The sequence below is a fragment of the Pseudopodoces humilis genome, chromosome 4 (assembly GCF_049639895.1).
Source record: "Pseudopodoces humilis isolate 2021_Gansu_Grassland_sample_001 chromosome 4, ASM4963989v1, whole genome shotgun sequence".
NCBI lineage: Eukaryota > Metazoa > Chordata > Aves > Passeriformes > Paridae > Pseudopodoces > Pseudopodoces humilis.
In genome coordinates, this window is record NC_142203.1 from 37,269,038 (window position 1) to 37,289,467 (window position 20,430).

Consider the following 20,430-nt stretch of genomic DNA (forward strand, 5'->3'; position numbering starts at 1 on the left):
TAAAAAATGGTGAAGATAAGATCTTGGAAACTCTTATCAGGATCTTGATGTAAAGTTTCCATATTTTTTTTCATCTTGATTGAGTCCCCAGTTAATTTGCATTATTAAAAATGTCACCTGGCATTATTAGTATGATATTATGCTGATTTGTGACCTTTTAGTTCTGAAGGGTAAACCCAAACAGCTAAGCAAAATGTAAAATTGTGTTGGACGTTATGTAGTTTTTGCAGTGTTTCTTTACATCAGCCAATACAAATTCGCAAAATTGCAAAAGAGGATAATGATTCTTGTTTCAGTGTTGATGTGAGAAAACTTGACTCCCTAGTGAGGAAAAAGATCTGCATTGTCCTCAATAACTTTTCTTCCCTCAATGATAATTTTCAGCTTCTCCTTGTTGATTTGATATCAAGGAGGGCACCAGTAAGATGAAACCAGTAAAAATGGATATAATTGAAGAATTGAATTGAATTTTATTGGATTCTTCTATGATTTTATTGGTCTTAGGCAATTCAGGTAGTAGCAAGCTAAGAAGCAAAGTTCTGTCAGTTTATATACAAGGCATTAACTTTTGGATATAGTATTGAAAACAAACAGATCTTCTTTCATTATCAGTAGTTCTGCTGATATTTCTTTCAAACTGTTTAGGGCATTTAGGGGAAATGTGTCTCCATTCTCCTGAGGTGCAAAGACTTCAGATGCAGTGAAGCTTTTAGAAACTTACAAGATACTTATTGTGTTGTAAATTATATACAGTAGTTCAGTCATTTACATTTTCTGAGACTGCAGAGGCACAATGTCAAAACCTAGGACCTGTATTGTGGAAGTTGAGGTGATAAAATAAACATACATATCAGGGAAAAATTGGTGAATAGTTAATATATTTTATGTATTTTAAATATCATATATGTTTTAAATCTTAAAATTAGAAAGATAATATCATTTCTTGTTGTTCTATACTATCTATGTGTAAATTCATAATAAGTAAATAGCATCAAATTCTCTGATTTTTTCTTCCCTGTTTATAAATGGCATTTGGGAATTGAATATAATAAAATCCAAGTAAAACTGGATTAATAACCCATTTTTACTTCCAGGAGCCTGGCAAATAAAATGGGATCCTCAGGATACTGCCCAAGCTGTTTAGTTTATAACAGCCAGCATCATGCCATATTTTTTGGAAATAAAAAAAGGTCAAAAAACTCCCCACCACCTGCATATAATTATTCAGATCATGTTATATCTATGATATTTTATCTCTCTTCCAGCACGTTTTCTGCAATATGAAGTGAAATTGCTCTATTAACCTCTGATCTACTTTGGGTAGATAGTCTGGAGAACTATCACCAGAGCTAGTGTCTCATATCAGTTACTTCATCAAGATATGATATACTTTGCATCTTGGAAGAATCAAACCCTTAATAATATTATCTATTCAGAATGAGTGCCTAATTATGCACTCTACTTGTCTCATTTATTTTCTAACCTGTTGTAAAAATGAGAAAAAGGGAGAAAAGAGAGTTTTCCTAGAAGCTGGTGACAGTTCATGTGACAGACATAAGCATGCACTGCAAAATATAAATAAAGGGAAAGCCCTGAGTAACTATGTCTGACCTAACAGCTGACCATCATGTAAGCAATAATTTGGAATAAATTACCTTTCCAATCCAAATTACTCTATGCTGAAATGAAATGTTACTCTGTTGAAGTGTTCCTTAAATTTACATTAGCAATTCACCTTTTCCACTTTTTATTTTGTATGTCTTTATGCTTCTGTTCTGCAAAAGGGAAAACAATTCACATGATATGCAAGCAAAGGAAACACTGTTAATGTTTCATTTAGTTTTAGTACAGCAGGATGATTGTAACATTTATAAACTGTTGAGCTTTCATAAAATTCCTATCCTCATCTACATACCCAATGCTGAATTATCACAGGTTCATATTCAAATGTCATGAAAATTAATAAAGATAGCATTCTTCCATAAAATATGTACATATTTGAAAATATTCCTTCAGTGAAAATTATGAAATTATACAGATTTTCTTAAATGTTCACTATTACTTGTCTTTCTCACACAGATATACAAATGTCAGCTCAAAATACTATGTTTGAAATTGTGCATGTAATTTTGAAAGTGTGTTCCTGAAAATCATGTCAGTTTTGTTTGGTTTATTTTTTAATTAGACCAAACAATAGTATAACTTTGTATGCAAGAGAAAATTAATATTTTCTTTGAAGTGAACATACCAAATTAATACTTAACTGAAGGCATCCCTTTACTAGAGGTAGGAAAAATGTTGCAGTACATAACACAAAACATATGAAGTAGTTAACATATTAGTAGTTAATTCCATAGAGTCTTGTATATGACCTTGCCATTTTAAATTTTCTCTGATATGGTCTGAAATGTCTTCCTGCATTCTTCTTTTTTCTTTTTTTTTTTCTTTTTAATTATTTAAAGAGGAAAATAAAGAAAAATAAAAGAAAAAAATATTCACAGATAAAGTTATGACTTGGCTTTTGGCCTGGAGCATTTATAAGGGTTTCTAATATTTACATACAAAATATTGTAATTAAGCAGAAATACAAATATTCTGGATTCATTGCTAGCAAAAAGTACATGGCAAAAAAATCCCCCAAATTACAGCCCCCAAAAAAACCACATGGTCCTTTCATGTTAGATGAGTGACTGTGGGATGCTGCTTCCAGGATGACACCTGAAAATTCTAAAACATTTATAATTATCAGCTTAGTCTTCTAGAACAAAGATGACAATAGAGTGTTAGAATTATTAAGAAATTTGTAGGGAATGAGACAAAAAAACCTTGTTATTCCACTATGAAGGTGTATGTGTTGTTCATATTTTCAGTGCAGATATGATCATTTATTGCAAAATAATATAGTAGAACTGCAAAACATTCAGAAAATTGTGTTTCAAAGGGTTAAAAAGCAGACAGCAGGCATGGAAGAAGTGGCTGAATAGACTGAGATTCTTAGGCCTGGAAAAAGAATATTGGGCATGAATGTGGCAGAGATCTGTAAGCACAGTGGCATGAAGAAAAAAAAGGTCAGGTGTTCATTGCCTCTACCAGTACACCAGAGCAAAAATAACGTATTCTGCTCATGACTCAACAAAACTCATCCCTTTGGGGATGTTTGTTCTGAGTAGGCTGCTTAAACTGGTCCTTTGAAGACCGAATAAGGATCAGATCTTACACTGTAGCATGTCTGACTATTCCTTGTAGATGATTCAAAAAAACCTCCAATCATTACAGCAGTATCTTTATAGGGATAAAAGTAATGGTGAATATTGTCACTAAAACAAGCATATTTCATATCACAGTTTATGTATTTCATAAAACAAAAATCTTGTAAGTGCAAACAACTAGGGATGCTCACTATGATGAAATAAACATTCTATGTTTTATAATATTCCTAGATATGGAAAATTTCACTTGTTCTTTCTAAGAATTAATTCTACCAACAGTTTGAATATATGGCAAACACATCCTTGATACAGTTTGGGATGTTTGAATAATGGATAATCACACTGTGGTATTTTCTGTGGCTCTTATCTGTTTAGACAATATTTATCATAGTGCTATTATAATTTGTTTGAAGACAGATTTTGTTGTTCATATGGAGTCTTCATTACAGTTTGGTTAATTAGTGTTGTGTGGAGTTGAAATTACATTTTCATTCCACTGTGTTATCTCAGTAACAAATTTTATTCAAGTCAAAAAATCCTACATGAAAAATATCTAACATGGAATAGAAATTAGTCTGGAGAAGTAAAGAACCTGTACCAACTTTAGTTTAGGAAGGCTAGAAGATCATAGTCTTTAAAAAAAAGAGGTGTATTTTTGTTAGGTACTCCAGATACTCAGTGCAGTTACTATCTTCCATATAGCAAAGAACTAATATTAAAACCAAAAAGCTTGGAAAAAAAAATCCTCTGTCAGAATTATTTTAGTGCAGGATCTAATCTTTTGAACAAATGCAACCACTCCAATTCTATTTGTGATGGTAAGCCTTAGGAACAAGAAGAACTGTGCCTCTGGCAATGTAGACAGGAAAAGTTTAAAGTTTGAGAGATATTGTCATGAATGCCAGCAGGAAAAATCTGAGCTCTTTAGTGGTAGTTTCTGCAAGACTGCAAAATATGTGTGGTCCCAAGTGCAGAAAAATATAAAAAGGCATATAGGAATATAGTGTACATAATATAAATAAATAGCATGGCAAAAATAATATTTGTTGTTGTTGAAACTAGGAGAACTTTATTAATGAAAAGCACTGCTGTACTTTGATATAATGGTAAACAACGCTTAATAATTAAAAGTTGAATCCATTGATGTGATTAAATATTTTCTTAGGAATAGTTCATTCAATTTCTCAAATTCTACCTCAAATTCATATAAAAAGAGATTTAGTGTAGAGAAAAAGAAGAACAATCATACCTCTTTTTAATGAAGGCTAAGCTAACTCATGAGTTTAAATATATTTAAAATTGGCAGGAACAATATGAAACATTAATATTTTTAAGTTTAATATTTTCTTAGTTTCCATTCTTTTACATCCTAAGGTAGCCTATTTAAAAGAAATTCTTAAGTAATAAATAAAATTACAAACTGCAAAGGTGCTTGCATTGTATTAATTGTTTAAAAATTAATTATTTTTAGTTTTTCTCTATCACATGCTTTTTTCCTTTCAGAAATAATAAAAACACATGTAGTTAGTAAACTGACTTTTAAAATAAGAAATACAAATAAACAAAGTTATAAAATACCCCAGAGGAGGTAAAAAGAATAAAAAACTAACAAAAACCCACAAATCTCCAAAAGCACAAATCAACTTTCTGAAAAAATGAAGATGAGAAATAATTAAGACTGCTAAATTCTAGTTTGATGGAGCGAAACAGTAAGAAAGAGCTAAGTTCTTAATTGGATTAAGTATCCATAGCTAATTTTCTGACAAACAGATTTTACTTAAGGAGGGCTTGAGTAGTTGATTCCTCATGCATGCATTCCTCAGTCTAAATAAAGCACACTGCGATTATTCTAACTTGCATTATTGGTTTGTTATGGCACATTTTCCACATACTTTGTTCTTTCATCTGACATGTTTTTCTTTCTATTTTTTCTAATTTCTCTAATAAAAACCAAATCTTTATTATTTTAAAAGAAAATACAGTCCTCAACGGAATTATTTTAAAATGTTGTCTTAGTATTTTCTTCACATGAGATCAGATCTTTGCTATGTTAAAAATGCAGTCAGTTTAGGTGATATCAACAGAATTATGAAGCAGTATTATAGCCGAGCAAAAGTGCTTCCTTAAGACACGTATCAGAATAATAAATATTCTGAATTTAACAAGTAGGTATTTTTCTGGTGTTTTTTCCTCTTTTTTGCACTTCATGGTGAGTATACTATCGAAAAATTCTTATGCTTACTATGTTTTCTGTTGTAGATGAAGCCTGTAATTAATTTTCAGACTTGATTTTGATCAAGGTTGATTTTGAGGTTAGTTTTAACATGGAAGGAATATCTCTAATACTGTCCTATTTTAGGATTTGCTGAAGCAATGGGTCAATTTTAGCAGATTTTTTGTGGCACGGATTGAAATTCCATTTATAACACCCTGTATTTTTTCCCAAACTTCCCTGTATTTTCAATAATGCAAGTAATAGTAAGACTTGAAGTTCATGTTTGAAATACAATTTAGTTGTGTAGGACAAGTTTTTTGTCAGGATATGAGTATAGCTTGAAGGCCCCATGCTCGAGCCTTCTTACTGAGATGAACAGTACTATGACAAGGCTCACGTGACAGGGAGCAAATCTCTGACAGCATGAAGGTGAATGTATTGCAAGGATTGAGAAGAGTAGCATACTATGAAAGCAACCAGATGTGGCCAGAAAAGGGCAGCTGGTTGTTAGAACTGCAGTGTCCTCCCAGGGTGGAGACACTGACTGCCTTCTAAGCTGAAGATATATTCATGTCACTTAGGGCAGCCACCAAGGATCTCTGCATGAGCAGCTCAAAGCCTTCAGATCTGTTACACTTTTTGCACAGCTCTGATGAGTTTCACTGTTAATTTAGTTTTACTGAGCTGGAACTGGATATCTCTTCCTTGTGCCACAATTGGAGAAAATCCACAGAAATCTCTAGGTTCAAGATAATCTTTAGGTTTATAATGCTGTTTGTAGGTTTGGCTAAGTGATTAGAAAGGTTATGACTGGGACAAAATAGAAATTGATGGTTCTCTTTTTATTGCAATCAGTGACATCTGTCAGAGACCTCAGAAGAAGTTGGAGAACGCAATTTACTCCTTTGTGAGCATGATAAAAGCTATACTGTAAAATCATGGAATAGTCCTATCAGAATTTGATGAGATTTCTGAATTTCTGAAAGTTGGTCCTCAGTCTGGTAAGGTGCAGAAAGCAGCAAGGATATAGGCTGCCAAGAGACTTTCTAGGAGGCCTTGATCAAAAAAAGAGCCTTGAAGAAAAGGAAGCTTTAAAAGTTAGGTAGCAGCCTTGTCCTATGTGCAAATTCAGGTGGCAATAGCTCTTTGGTTGATACAGAAGTTTCTGTTCCTAGAAGAAACCTTGCCAAAAAAGCCTTTCTTTAATTTTGTGTTTATAAAGCAAACACATAGTAGATAACGCAGCAGCAGCTTACCTCTATTGTGCAAGGAAAAAAGCTACAAAATTCATGAAAGATTATTTGAAAATTATGTAAGATTGTATGTTTTGTTGGTTTTTTTTAATAATTATTGCTTAAAGATGTTCTGAATCTTTTGCATAGTAGTCCAAGTGGAGATTTCATCCCCAAACATAGAGTCAAGCATTCAGCATTTTGGACTGAGTGGTAAGAGGGAGCTAGTCTGAAGTCATTTACAGCATCCTTTATGTGGCAATAGATATTTTCTCTTATTTTTCAGTGATTAAGAACTATATGCTTTCATTTTCTACAATCACTTTGCCACTTTTTCTGGTACTCCTGAGTCTCTGTTGTGTTGCACAAATGTACATGCGCAAATAGGTCTAGATGGGGTCAGACTTCTGTTGCAGAATTTTCCATACTAATCTTTAGCAGCTAAATGCTGTTAGAGCCACCTCAGACCTTAGAAGAAAATGTCAAAAAGAAAGACTTGATTTATCCATCTAATATGCTGCATGAGTAATTAATTTTGCCTAATAGGGTTACAGGAGGGAAAGCCAGGCATACAAGTGGGGATCATGTTTAATTACTTCTCTGTCGGATATCTTACTTTCTCTTTTAGAATACAGGTAAATTTGTAAATTCAGTCTGAAATAGATGCTATTTTTATTATTTATCTCTGTCAAAATATCCAGTCTTGCCAACATAAACAATACAGAACATAAATTCACAGCTGGTTAATGTTCCAAAACCAACTTTCATAGTCTTCATCTGTAATGAGCAAAAAAACTGCAGAATAAGGCCTGTAAATTTGTGTTTCATATTCATTTAACAGCTTCAATCGTTCCAGCTCATAATTGTGGTCCTAGAATTTATTACCTGTGGCAGAACCATTTTCTCCTCAATTTTTTTTCAGTGTATTCTACCTCTGGCAAGATGAGCATGATTCTTGGTCTACAGTCCTGTGTGCATTAATACCTGATCACTACAGACTACCAACTTCTGGAGTTGCCATCTTTGTATGAGAGATGGTAATTTAAATGTTATTCTTTACCAGCTAACAAGAAAAGGCCAGTCAGATTGACAGTCAGCATGACCACGTGCCTTTTTAGGTGTGAAAGAGGTGTGAGGAAGTTTTGTGCATTCCTAGTGAATACTGTCCTCATAAGACTCCCCTTAGGACAGACTTCACACAGACATAGTGACACAAAATTTCATACAGAAATTACAAAGAAACGAAGTGGGCAAAGCAGAGTCTGAGAATTTGAAGGACTGGTTTTGGGGTGTTTTTTTTGTTTTGTTTTTTTTTTGTTTGAATTTCAATTAATAATATTTTAGAATTAAAAAAAATTAGTAGTAGTCACATATCTTAAGAAAACCCATGTTCTAATCTATCATAAATAGCTTAAAATTGAAAACGTATTAAAATAATGGTAACTTATTTAAGAATTACATTAAGTGATTATGTAATACCTAGCAAATCAATGTTTTTGGTAATCCATGATTGCATTGTGTGTTTCTTCTTGTTGGGTTTTTAAAATGTGTATTTATTTCAAATGTTTGTGCAGAATTGTATGTACTTGAAATACAATTACCAAACAGCAATACTCTTTAAAAATACTTACAAAGCTTCTTTACTTTGTGGTTTGAAAAAAATGAGATAACAAAGTGTGACATTTATTAATATTTTAAATACAATGTGAATGACATTTTCATTTTGAAAGTATTAAAAGTCTTTTACTCACTCTGTGTTATATGAAGATAATTTGAAATATTGCTTGACAGTTGTAGAATGACTTCCATTTTCTGACAGATCTAAAAATATTTACAAATGATACCATATTGAATTGTCATGTCCTTTTCCTGTGCTCATTTTGACATTACTTCTGGTGCAAAGCTGATAATTTCCCTAACAAAAGCAGTCTTCTTTTATAATTAGCATGATCATTGATTTATTCAATGACAACAAAGGTTTTTGGGAGCAAACAATTCCTTGTTTTAAAGAGAAGGTGCCTGTTATAAGGCACAGATTATATGTTAGAGTGATTTAATTCATAGCTTTTAACATAGGTTAAAAGAAAAAAAAGTACTTACATAGCTGTCATGAAGTATGAACTACCAGCTTTCAAAGCAAATTAGATCTCAAGAATTATAAACTTGAGAATGATCTCGAGAATGAATGAGTTGACTTCTGTGGGCATTTCCTATTTCTGTGAGTGGATCACTCAATATCACATGGAAGGACCATATGAACTGATGAAGTGTTTCATTGCCTTCCTTTCCCCAAATGTTCATCTGCCCCCAGTAGTTGTAAAAGGCACTGGTGAATTACTTTGTAATTGTTCAGTTAATTATATTGTATTGCTATCTAGAATTTTGTTTCTAACCTTTGCTCTCTCAGTTCTCCAAGGAAATCACTCCTCGCTGAATTGTGATCAGGCATCTTTGTGCTTGATCTTTATCTTGATTTATTTGTTTCCAGATTTTGGCCTTCCTTAGGAAATAGAATGAAGTTTCTACTGCAGCACACACATACTGAAATACACTTATCAAAGGGAAGGAATAAGCTGTTCTCCAGTGTAGTGACAAAATGTTTTTTAAACTGTCTTCAGTAGAGTGTCCCTGTGGTCAGATGTCAGCAACGCTTTTATTATTTCTTTTTGCCTTTTATGTATGAAATATGATAGCACCTGAAGTATTGCTGACATTAACAGTGAATTGTCAGTTAAACTATGCGCACTTAAAGGTTGGTTGCAAATGAAAGAGAAAATGGTCCTCAGTAGAATTACTTTTGTCTAATGCAATTTGTATTTATAAAATGGAGTAAGAATAATTTTACAAATATGCATCTCTGCAACTTTACGTGTCCTTAATTCAGCTGGGGGAAACATTGAGACAGATTTTTGTGTTTGTTACAACAGTCACATGATAATTATTTTTTTTCCCCCAAGAACCCCTACAGGAGACTAAATAAAAAAGTAAAAAAAATTAAAGATGAGCCCATTACTAGATTTCAAATTTAGATATACATCTGAATTCCTATAGGTTCTCATTTAGTTAGATCTCAGTTTGAATGTTTTTCAAAAAGTATTTCAGAATCAGTTCATCTGTTCAGATGCATTGTTTTCTCAAGGTGTAAGAGGATAATTTTCCCTTTCTTGATAATTTTCTGCCTTGCACTTTGCTTTTTTTCCAGATGCACCAAGCAGGTAGTGATGCAAACTAAATTTATCCACTTGAAATAGCTTAATTTGCAACCATTCTACAGCACCAGTGTGCAACAAAGGCAATTAAAGATGTTACAATGTAAGCAAGATCCTTTAGGTTGAAATATGAAAAAAAAAACCTAAAGCAGTAAAAATTAATTTATCACATTCTTTCCTAGAGATTACTGCAGGCTTCTAAACATCAAAAGTAATCTAAAAATTTGTTTGAAATTTAATCTCATGTCACAAACATTTAGTCAAAGAACTAGCATTCTTATTTTTAAGATTCTTGTAAAAGAAAACAGTATTTTATGGAGCTCTAAGTTCCACAAGCAATGTCTACCTGAAAAAAAAATAAAAAAAAAACTTTAGTTATTTTCTTTTGCTACTATACAGGAAGCCATGATGATCCATCCACAATTTTGGTTTAAAAATGGACTTTTTCCATTCCAATCTGGAGGGGTTTTTTTTTCCTCTTAGAAAAGCTGTTCCCACCTGGTCTTTTTTTGAGTATTAAAGCTAATTAAATAAAAATTAATTTCCAGACTACTCTTGAGCAAAGAATAATTTAGCTTGAGAGAAATGACCATCCATGTACCTGTAGTCATTTGATCATAATTTCCAGTGCCATGCAAAAATGACTTTTGCTGTCTCTCATTCTTCAAGCATTTCATAAGTGTGAAATGTTAATTGAGTATTTTGGAAATTATGATATTAGAAACTGGCAACACTTTTACTTTTTGAGAGTTGTGTGGCTTCATTTTTGTCTCACAAGCTTGTTGCTGGCATGAGAGCCTCCTTCTAGGAATACCAAATGAAAACAGAATTTATTGGTTCTTTCATTTAAGATGGATTATTTTTAACATAAAGAAACATCCTTCATATTTATATTCAATGCCACTTTCTCCAGAAAGCAGTTAATTATTGAAAGAAAGTGGTTGATTGTTTAAGGTTAAATGTCTTGCAGTATGGATTTTACAATCTATATGAGCTTTAACTCATTTTCCTTGGTCTGTATATGCTTTAACCCTTAGTGATAAATGTACATATAGACGTACAACCAAATGTTTGCTATGTTTACATAAACTAAAGAGATTAGCATCACAAATTACCAGCTTTATTCCCATATATTGTCACCACCTCTGAAGAAGCAGAGTTATGGTTAGTGATGTCATGTGCACTAAGTGAAATTTATTCCCGTTTATACCATGTAAAGTCTGATTTCTGACTATTAGAGCTGAAAAACTGTAAAAGACCTTTAAAATTTGAAATTCAGTGCTATGTTCACCCTGTTGCATCCTTAATATATATACTTTTGGGTTCTTCTGGGTTATGCATTTCTTACATACTATTATAGCCTTAGCACGGAGCTAGATCTCAGTGATACATGCAGTAACACTAGGGACTCTGGCTTTCTCTGAGAGAAATCAATACTAGTGTAACTTGGACTTGGGATACAGGAGCTGGGACAGCTGAAGTCAAAACATTGTCAGTTCCTGATACAATTAATTTTTTTTATTTTCTTCATTTTTTTAGTTTTTCTGCCTTTTTACCTTAGCAAACTGAGAAGATGAAGTAAAATATGCTGTGGAGGAGATGTAAATGTATAAATTATAACACATTGGGTTGGCTGCCCATCATGTGTTCCATACTGCTCTCATTGCATGCCAGGTTTCCTGGTCCCTGGTATTTGCTAGTCATTCATTTGTATTTAAATGCACAGAAGTACCAGAAAGAATGAACTACAATTACTTTGCTGCTTAGGTTATCCAAATACCTGAAGTCTGTGTCTGAAATGAATTCTCCATATGACAAATAACTAGGAACTTGGTTTTACTGCATTCAGTGTGTATTTTAAGACACATCCTTGGGGCTCAAATAGAGCACTCTAGTAAATATTCCTAAGTGATCTAGTAGTATGTTTACAGTGCAGGCTTTGCTCTCTGCATTTCTGAGGCATCTGATGCCTACTAGAGCAGTAGGCTCCACTGTGAATGCCGCTGTTGCAGGAAAACTGGAGCTCTACTTTTGTATTCTAAATGTTCTTAATATGAAGTAATTCCCACGTATTTTTACTAATCCCTCATAACTACTGAATGCAACCTTAATATGCATTTGCTGAACACTTTTGCACAGAATTAGTATTAGTATACAGAACATTCTTAGAGCCTCATTGTTCACATCATATCCAAAACATTTAATCTCAGTGAGTTTCTTTGGCTTTTCATTTCATTTTACCTTTCATCAGAGTAAATCTAAGAGTATGGGAGTTGGTTGCTTTTGAAGGGTTTTCTAATTATCTGAATGGCAAGCCCTATGTGAAAAGTGAAATTTGCCACTAAGGTTTTTGGTGAAATGGATGAGATATTTGAATAATGTTGTAGTAACTAAGAAACGTATTGTCATGTTAACTTGGTATTATACACAAGTCTAAATCCATAACTGGATTTAGAGGTTTAAATTGAAAAAGAATTCATTTATAGAAATTTCTCTAAAGGTAGAAATCATGAGACATCATATATGAGAAGCCACAGAAATAATTTAGTAAGAAACCTTTTTATTGAACTATTTTATTATTTATTATCCTCAGAACATAAGAGTATTTACTGTGCCATTTCTATGTTGCATAGTTAATAATGTTTCTTTCTAATAATTTAATTTCATTTCAAAGCAAGGTGTGAAATTTTATGAAAAGAAAATGTATGCTGTAATATTAATAAAGTTTGGGTTTTTTTCATATTGCTTTGAGCAAACAGAATTTCCACATACCGTTTTGACATTTCAATGGATTTCATACATGGCTGTTACACTAAATGTATTTTAGTTATAAATTGAATGAATTACCTTTCTGGTAGTCTGGGTTATGTCATATGTTACAGAAGTAGAATAGTGAATTGTGATTCCTACATAAATTTCATACAATAAGAGCTATACTATCTGCACTTTTTTTCACCCCCAATTTTAGCAAGCAAATATGTGGAATAAACAGGTTAAATATGTTGCTGCTCTTTGAAACTATTTCATGACATTTACCAAGTTTATTGTTTCTAAGTGTATAAATTCAATTTTGTACTCCAGATTAAATACCACTAGTAAAAACATTAGTTTATGTAGAAGAGTAGTGACTAAACTTCAAATTAATTTGAAAGTAGAAAAGACAGTTGGACTTTAGCCGAGGTTCAAAATTCAATGTATTCATATTTTACAGATTTTTTGAAATGGATTTATTAAAAAACAAGGGAGGAAAAAGTGAAAAACTACCAAAACTACTTTGGTTGTTACCTTCTGAGATCATCTCAGTTACCTTTGGAATATCAGAATCTAAATTCATTGACTATGAATCCATATTATAAAAACAATATCTATAATATTAATTTCAGATTAAGAGTAAGCTTTAACTCTTTCTAGAGTTATTAAAGATTATGTAGAATTCCAGAAACACTATTATGAAATACATTAATATTTGCAATTTTCAGGAATATCTCTGAGGTCCATGTGACTAGGTATTAATAAATAAAACATAGTAGATTCATACTACATATTGGAATTTTATAAGAAGAATTGTTAAAATTTTTAAAGGGAGAATGCTGTGCCTACTTGTGTCAATACAAGAGCTCCCTCTGATGGTGACAAGTTATTTCACATAGAATATTTTACTACATCTGAATGAATGAAAGGAAATAAGGTAGATGGGAGAATTCAAAACACCTTTGGTGGTTTACAAGAAGATTTTTTTTTTTTTAATTTATTAGTCCCCATACCACATCGTCTGGAAAATTAACTACCTTTTTATTTCAGCTATATTGAACATGAAAGGAAAAAAGAAAGATAGACAGAAAACACCTCTTATTAAGCACAGTTTCAAATGAGCATGGCTAGGTGTTGATAAACCTCTTTTGACAGTAACTGTTCAAGGGCCCTAGATTCATACACTTTTATATACATACACCCCTCAATGCCATATCCAACTGCTACTACTGTAACATGAAAAAAAAAACCCCACAACCTTTTTCCATTAGCTTAATTTAAGATATTGAAATTTTCCTCTTCTATATTAATATGAAAGCATTTTTTTCAATTTTTTCTCAAAAAGAACAAAATCCTCAACAAAAAACAGAAAAAAGAAAAGAACCCCCCAAAATAAACCCCAAACAAAACAGAAAGGCAGAAGGAATATCTAGAGTCCATTTACAAATATCATGTGTCACCTTTGACAAATTAATTGGCAAGTGTGATCTCATCCTCTTTTTGTCTCTTAATTCTGGAGCTGTTCTTTTATGTAAAGTTATGCTAATATTCTACTCACACAGTGTAAAACAAAAAAAAGAGGAAGAGCCATGACAGTGAATAAAACACCTAATATAAAGAAATAGGAGAAAGACATATACTGAAAGAATATTGATGCAAGTTACCCCACTATCCTGTCTCCGAGTGACAGTGATGGAAAGCTGTAAGTACACTAGTGCAGTAGTGGGGATTTAGGTGTTACAAACAGTGAACATTGACTGGAACAACAATTTATATGGTTTTCTGCCAAGTTTTTTTGTTGGTTTTTTTTTCTGTTTATCTGGTCTATATTAATCACGTTGTCATTATCATGTGCTGTCCTTTTTTAACAAAAGACCTTATGAACACTTTATGAACACAGATTTATGAGTATGTATAACTGCTGTGTGTTTTGATCAATTTAAGGTAACACAAGTATATTTCAACTGTATCTTCAAACAACTCAGAGAGAAGATCTAGTGAAAAATATAGTGAGTAACTTATGGCACAGGGCTTCTCACTATAAGGCCATAGTTAGTATTTCATATGAAACATGTCAGCCGGCTTTTATTGTTTATAACCAATAAAGTCTTAAAAATCTGTTAATTAAACCTCTATGATTATTTTTTCCTGGCTATAATTGCAATATGAGCATCTAGGAAAGGAGGCAATTTTCTGGTAGAGTATTCTCTGGTAAGGGTGGAGGACTTCCACATTTTTTCACTTTAACTGAACAGTTCAAACCTGTTGACTTTCAGGAGCAACTTCAATAGACTAACAATAACTCACCACAGTGGTAATAGGATGAGAAGGATGAGTCTGAGTGTTTGGATTCATGTTTAGAAAACATATCAATTGACGTGTACTTGTACTGTGTACTAAGTTATTTTTTTTACTGAGATGTAAATAGTTTAAACTGCTAAATGAACTTCGATGTAACTTAGAAGTATTGGGTGGAAATGGGAGAGGTGTATTTTGTACAAACAGTTCCAAATTACTTCACGCTGTTCTGTTCAACTGCTTTTTCTGGTGTTGGTAATAGAATTCATAAACTGTGATAAATGTAACCTTGGATTAAAATTCGTGAAAGAATAAATAAGTATATAACTGTATTTGTAACAATTATATAAAATATAGTGTGGCCTAAGGATTTCTCCCCAGCAGTAATTACCCATTCAGGCGGTAACGACCCTAGGCGACGTTCATCAGCCTGAAAGAAAGAGCAGGACACGGACAATCAGGCTAAACAATGAGAGGAGCCAGGCTGAGATACCCATCGACTCCACACCGCACCTGGACTTCACCCTGAGAGAGTCCAACCGAAGATACAATCAGGAAGCACTCAGAACCTTTCACATGCGAAATGACTCTGCCCAGCCGTCTATTGATTCAGTTCCACGGTTCCAGGAAATTCATTCAACCAGCCATCTAAACTCTTTGTTGAACAGTAACTGCTCGGAGTTTTAGCCTCAGGACACAAAATCCCTATAAAAACCCCGGACAGTCTACCCTCCTTCATGGATTTGGGTAAATCTGTACCTCTGGGTATAGACCCCTGTCCACCCAGCGCTGCGCTGATTTATTTTATTGTGGTTTTTTCTCTCGTTGTTTGTGATTGAAATTGTTTTATAATAAATCGCTTTTTATATTAACCCTATTTTGCCATTGGATTTATAACATAAACCACATGATGAAGTTAGACCCATCCGGAGGTACACTAGTACTGCAAATTTTCTTCTTACAAAACTATTCAGGTTTAGTCCTGTTCCAGTACTTGTCATTAAACACTGAATGGGGACTTGCAGCTAAGTATATTTATATTTATATTTATATTTATATTTATATTTATATTTATATTTATATTTATATTTATATTTATATTTATATTTGTAATATTTTTAATAAATATATTTACTGCAGTGGGTACACAAGGTTTGGGCATATTATTTAGTATTCTGTTTTATAGTGTATACATAGTATATATAGTAAAAGTTATATTAGTAAATAAATACCATGTCCTTCAGGTTATCTGAAGTACGGGTCCTACACAGTTTCATTTCTGGGGAAATTTTTGATTGTGAGAAAGTTTTGGCCAGGATGCCTGTATTATCCCTGGTCAATGCCCACATGTGCTTTCTACATAGAGGATGGACAGAGAAACCAAGGACATTTTTTTAAATTTGTCTTGATGCGAGCTTACCTTCACAAACATTCTGAGCTTGCCAATGCCCACATGTGGACAGTACTTAGCTTTACCAATGCAGTCCAGAGTGGATCTGTTATTTCTGACACCATAATATACTGAATAATTCTGTTTTCAAAGCAGGGTTAAAGCAGCTTTAGATTAGGAAATTACTGGGTTAGAAATTGAGTAGGATGGTTAAACCAAGTGTTGAGGGTTAGGTGTCCTTTTTTTTTTTTGGTTTTGTCGTTCTGGCCTGCCCGTGGAATTTTTACCATTAGCTGCGGAGACAACCTGACTGTGGGTATTTAGTGGGTGATTGATAAAGGACTAAGAGTGGCCGGGCCCAGGGCGGGGAAGGGGGCAGGAAAGGAGGGTGGGGACAGTTTTTGGCTGGCTTCTTCGGCTTCCGGAAAAGACATTTTCGTTTTGCTGGGTCGCGGAGCTGCTGCGGTGGGGAGAAGGGAATTTTCGCCATCACCCAGACAGAGCTGCTGCTTCTTCTCCTTCTCCCCTCTTTGTTGGTGGCCTCGCACCCCCTGCCCTGCCGGGACGTGTGGCAGTGCCAGGCAGCGCCGCGGAGCTGCTGATCCACCTCAGCCACCAGCCCAGGATCTCAGCTCATCCCTGCTGTTTCCAGCCGACCGTTCCACAGAGCCCCGCAGGAGCACCGGGACTGCCCGCCCGAGGGGTTTGTGAAAACAAAACCTCTCCTCCATCCCTCTCAGCCGAGAAAGCTGTCACGGGGTCCCTGTTTCTGTTTTCTTGTTAATGTTGTAGTTATTGTTGTTTGTTTGCCTGGTTATACTAGTAAAGAACTGTTATTCCTATCCCCAGATCTCTGCCTGAAAGCCCCTTGATTTCAAAATTATAATAATTCGGAGGGAGGGGGGTCTACATTCTTTCATCCCAAGGGAAGCCCCTGCTCTCCCTAGCAGACACCTGTCTTCTAGAACCAAGACACCAAGTTTGAGAGCAGCTCAGGCTCTCAGTTCAGACTTCAGTACAGACCAGAATACTTTTACTTCATGGAATAAAATATGGTGCAGAGAGTTACCTACTTAGATATCTATGCTGCTAAGTGGCCCTGTTACTGCAATATAGTATTTCAGTGTTTCAAAAACTGCATTCTTTGAGGAAGATTATATGCTTTCAAGCTATTAAAAAAACCCAGTATAATATAGTGCCTGTAAATGCATCAACTAAGATTCAATAAGCAGTAATATTGCATTAAGTGTATAACCCTATTAATATTTATGCAAACAGTGTTTATTAGGTGCAATTATTAGGTCTGTTATTCCTATTAACTGAGGGCCACATGACATGTTTTTAACCATTAGATGTCTGCGTAGGTTGTGAGGACTCTGCATAATCTAAAGTAATTGCATGTTCCCTATACGTGATTTGGCATAAGAATGAAGTGATCTGAGCAGTCTGAAGAAGGGGGATAGGAAGAAAGAAGCTCATTATATGGTTATAATTCTATGTTTTCTGGGTTGGACCATGAAACAGTAATTGTGTTCTACTGTAAAGACTGGACTGTTTGTCACGTTGAATATAATTCTCCTCTAAGAAGCTTACAGACTGCTTCCATAGGTTTTAGGTACTGCTTTAGTACTGTAGTCTGGAGAAAAAGCAGTCTGATTTAGTCCTTTCTTTTTTTGAAGAGGACTTAGACTGAAAAAATCACAAAATATGTATTTTAACCTTTCAACTGTTTAAAAAAGCAATAAAAACCTACTTAATACTCAACACAATTGATACATTCTAAAATGTGGTTCTCCCAGATAAAAGCCTTGTAAATTACTGCAAAAAAATACCGGTTTCTAAACTGGCCATTCTGAATGGTGTTAAAGGAGTCTGAAGTACTTTCAGGTTATTGTTGAAGCCAGAACCCAAATTTTAAATTAAGACCACGTGGTTTAAATATACCCTACATTAAAAAAAATATAAAAATCAAGTCATATACACTCTGTTTACAAAACTAAAATGAATTTTTATGAGGTGGCTGCTGTCCAAAAACAATTTTGCAAAAATTTAAATCCTAACTGAACACTTCATTTGCTCACAGTACTTAAACTTCTGGGGCGTGGTTCAGTCAACAAACTAATTGTCACTTTCATGGACAGTTATATTTGTTACAGACAACAATTTGGATTTGAAGGGACAAGAGGTCTGGAAGGGTCTCACCCTCCAAATAGTAGGTCATCTCTGATTTTTGTTATAATATATTTCAACCTTTACATGCTGTGTTAGTGGAATTACAAAGCATGGAGCTGAAAGTGGACATTCAAAGTCACTAGCTCTCATTGCTTATTGCTAGCCTAACAGGTTAGCTTCAACAAGCCAAGTCACTAAATGATCTGGTTTTTGTTTCAATTGGTTAGTTGGTTTGGTTGGGGACTTTTTATTTATTTTTTTTTTTTCCTTTGAAAATTCAGAGATTAGAATTTATTGAAATTTTACTGGTACAGAAGAGAGAAGGTGCAAAGATCTGTGTACAGAAAGATAAATAATGAGTGAATAAATAAAGTGAAGCTCATCTCTGTTTCTAAAACTTATGGAAAGAAAAGCTACATACCTAAAGATGTTGGTTGCTATGTACACCTCCAGTTGCAACATCTGTGGCTTATAGCTATGGTAACAGCACTGTTCATACAGCCAGAAATGTGTAATCTTTTAAATACTGCTCATCTAAATATTTCAGAGAGCTGTCAGATACTTGGATTCAAAATGTCTGAACAAATTCTTTCTGCTTCACATACCATAAAAATGTAATGACAAAAAAACACCACCCCAGAGAAATCAGAATATATTCTCCAGTTTTTTGTATGCTAAAGTTTATTATTACAACTCTTTTTTAAAACTTCTTTACATTTCTTTGTCTTTTTGTTTTCTTTATGTAAGAAAAAGGGAAAGTAATTTTATCAGTTAAATACTGCAAAAAAAGTTTACTTCTTTCACCTTGGTAAAAATTGAAATAAAGATTTTCCTTTTTTTAACAGGACACTGAAACACATTAAATGTGTTAAATGAAATTAAATTAAATTAAATTAAACATTAAATTAAATGAAATCCATTTAATCTTTCAGTAGAAGGAATTTGTAGACATCACTCTGTTTTCTTATGCTAAAGTATTAGATAGAGCCATGAAATGTGAGGATATTCTACATGTTTTTTGACAGGAATGTTTGTGTTTGCAGGGTTTGTTCACTGAAATTTTAGAAGTTGTTAAATACTGTGCTGAGTGGAGCAAAAGCACTAAATACACAGATGAGTAAACACCTTATCCAAAAGAATAGTCAAGACTGATTCATCAGATGTTCCTATGAAATTCACTGACAATTGCATTTTATTCCTGTGCTTGACTATTTGCCAGATGAAATGGAAATAAAATATATAAAATGAAAAGATGCTGATCTTTTGGATCACTGTGGATGCTTCCATGTATTTCTCTATTCAATGTGGATGTGGCTGATTTCTTTTTCGTTTTTTCTAGGCCTTTTCTGGAAACACAAATGCAGACAGTGTCGTGTACTATAAGCTTCAGCATTCTATTAAAGCAAGATTTCTCCGTTTCGTACCTTTGGACTGGAATCCAAATGGCAGAATTGGAATGCGCATTGAAGTGTATGGATGCACATATAGTAAGTTTATTTCTGACTCAGCTAAATGAAATGAATCTTCATCAATGTCTTTTCCTACCTAAATAGCATTTGAAAGTAGATTTCTAAGATTAAATTTAATCTCAAATAAAACTGATTTAATAAGTTTATGTTCATACTTCACTATTTCTACATCAACCATCAATATGTGCTGCTTATTTTCCAGTCCTTTCTGTATTGGAATGAATGGTGTGGACATAATCCAATAACTGATTTAATGCAAACTCTTTTTTTTTTTTTTCCATAGTCCTAAAAATTGCATCTTAACATGGTATACTTTCTATCTATCTGAAGGCCAAAATATGGGAAATGTTTACAGTTTTAAATCTATGTGGTCTTGATCCTGAGCCAGTAAGAGTACAACTAGATGCATCTGCAAATAAAAAATTGAAGGACACTTTGAAGTTTTTATGTATTTAAGGGATACTTTTAGAATAGCTTTTGTGCCC

At 33.6% G+C, this 20,430-nt stretch overlaps 1 protein-coding gene across 1 annotated transcript in view; it reads left to right on the plus strand.

Moving 5' to 3' along the window:
• Positions 1-20,430, plus strand: part of CNTNAP4 (contactin associated protein family member 4) — a 202,251-nt gene that overhangs the window by 108,221 nt on the left and 73,600 nt on the right. Inside the window, exon 4 of the mRNA XM_005522734.3 lies at positions 19,816-19,963. Coding sequence (XP_005522791.1) covers positions 19,816-19,963 — 148 coding nt within the window. The remainder of the gene's footprint in view (positions 1-19,815; positions 19,964-20,430) is intronic.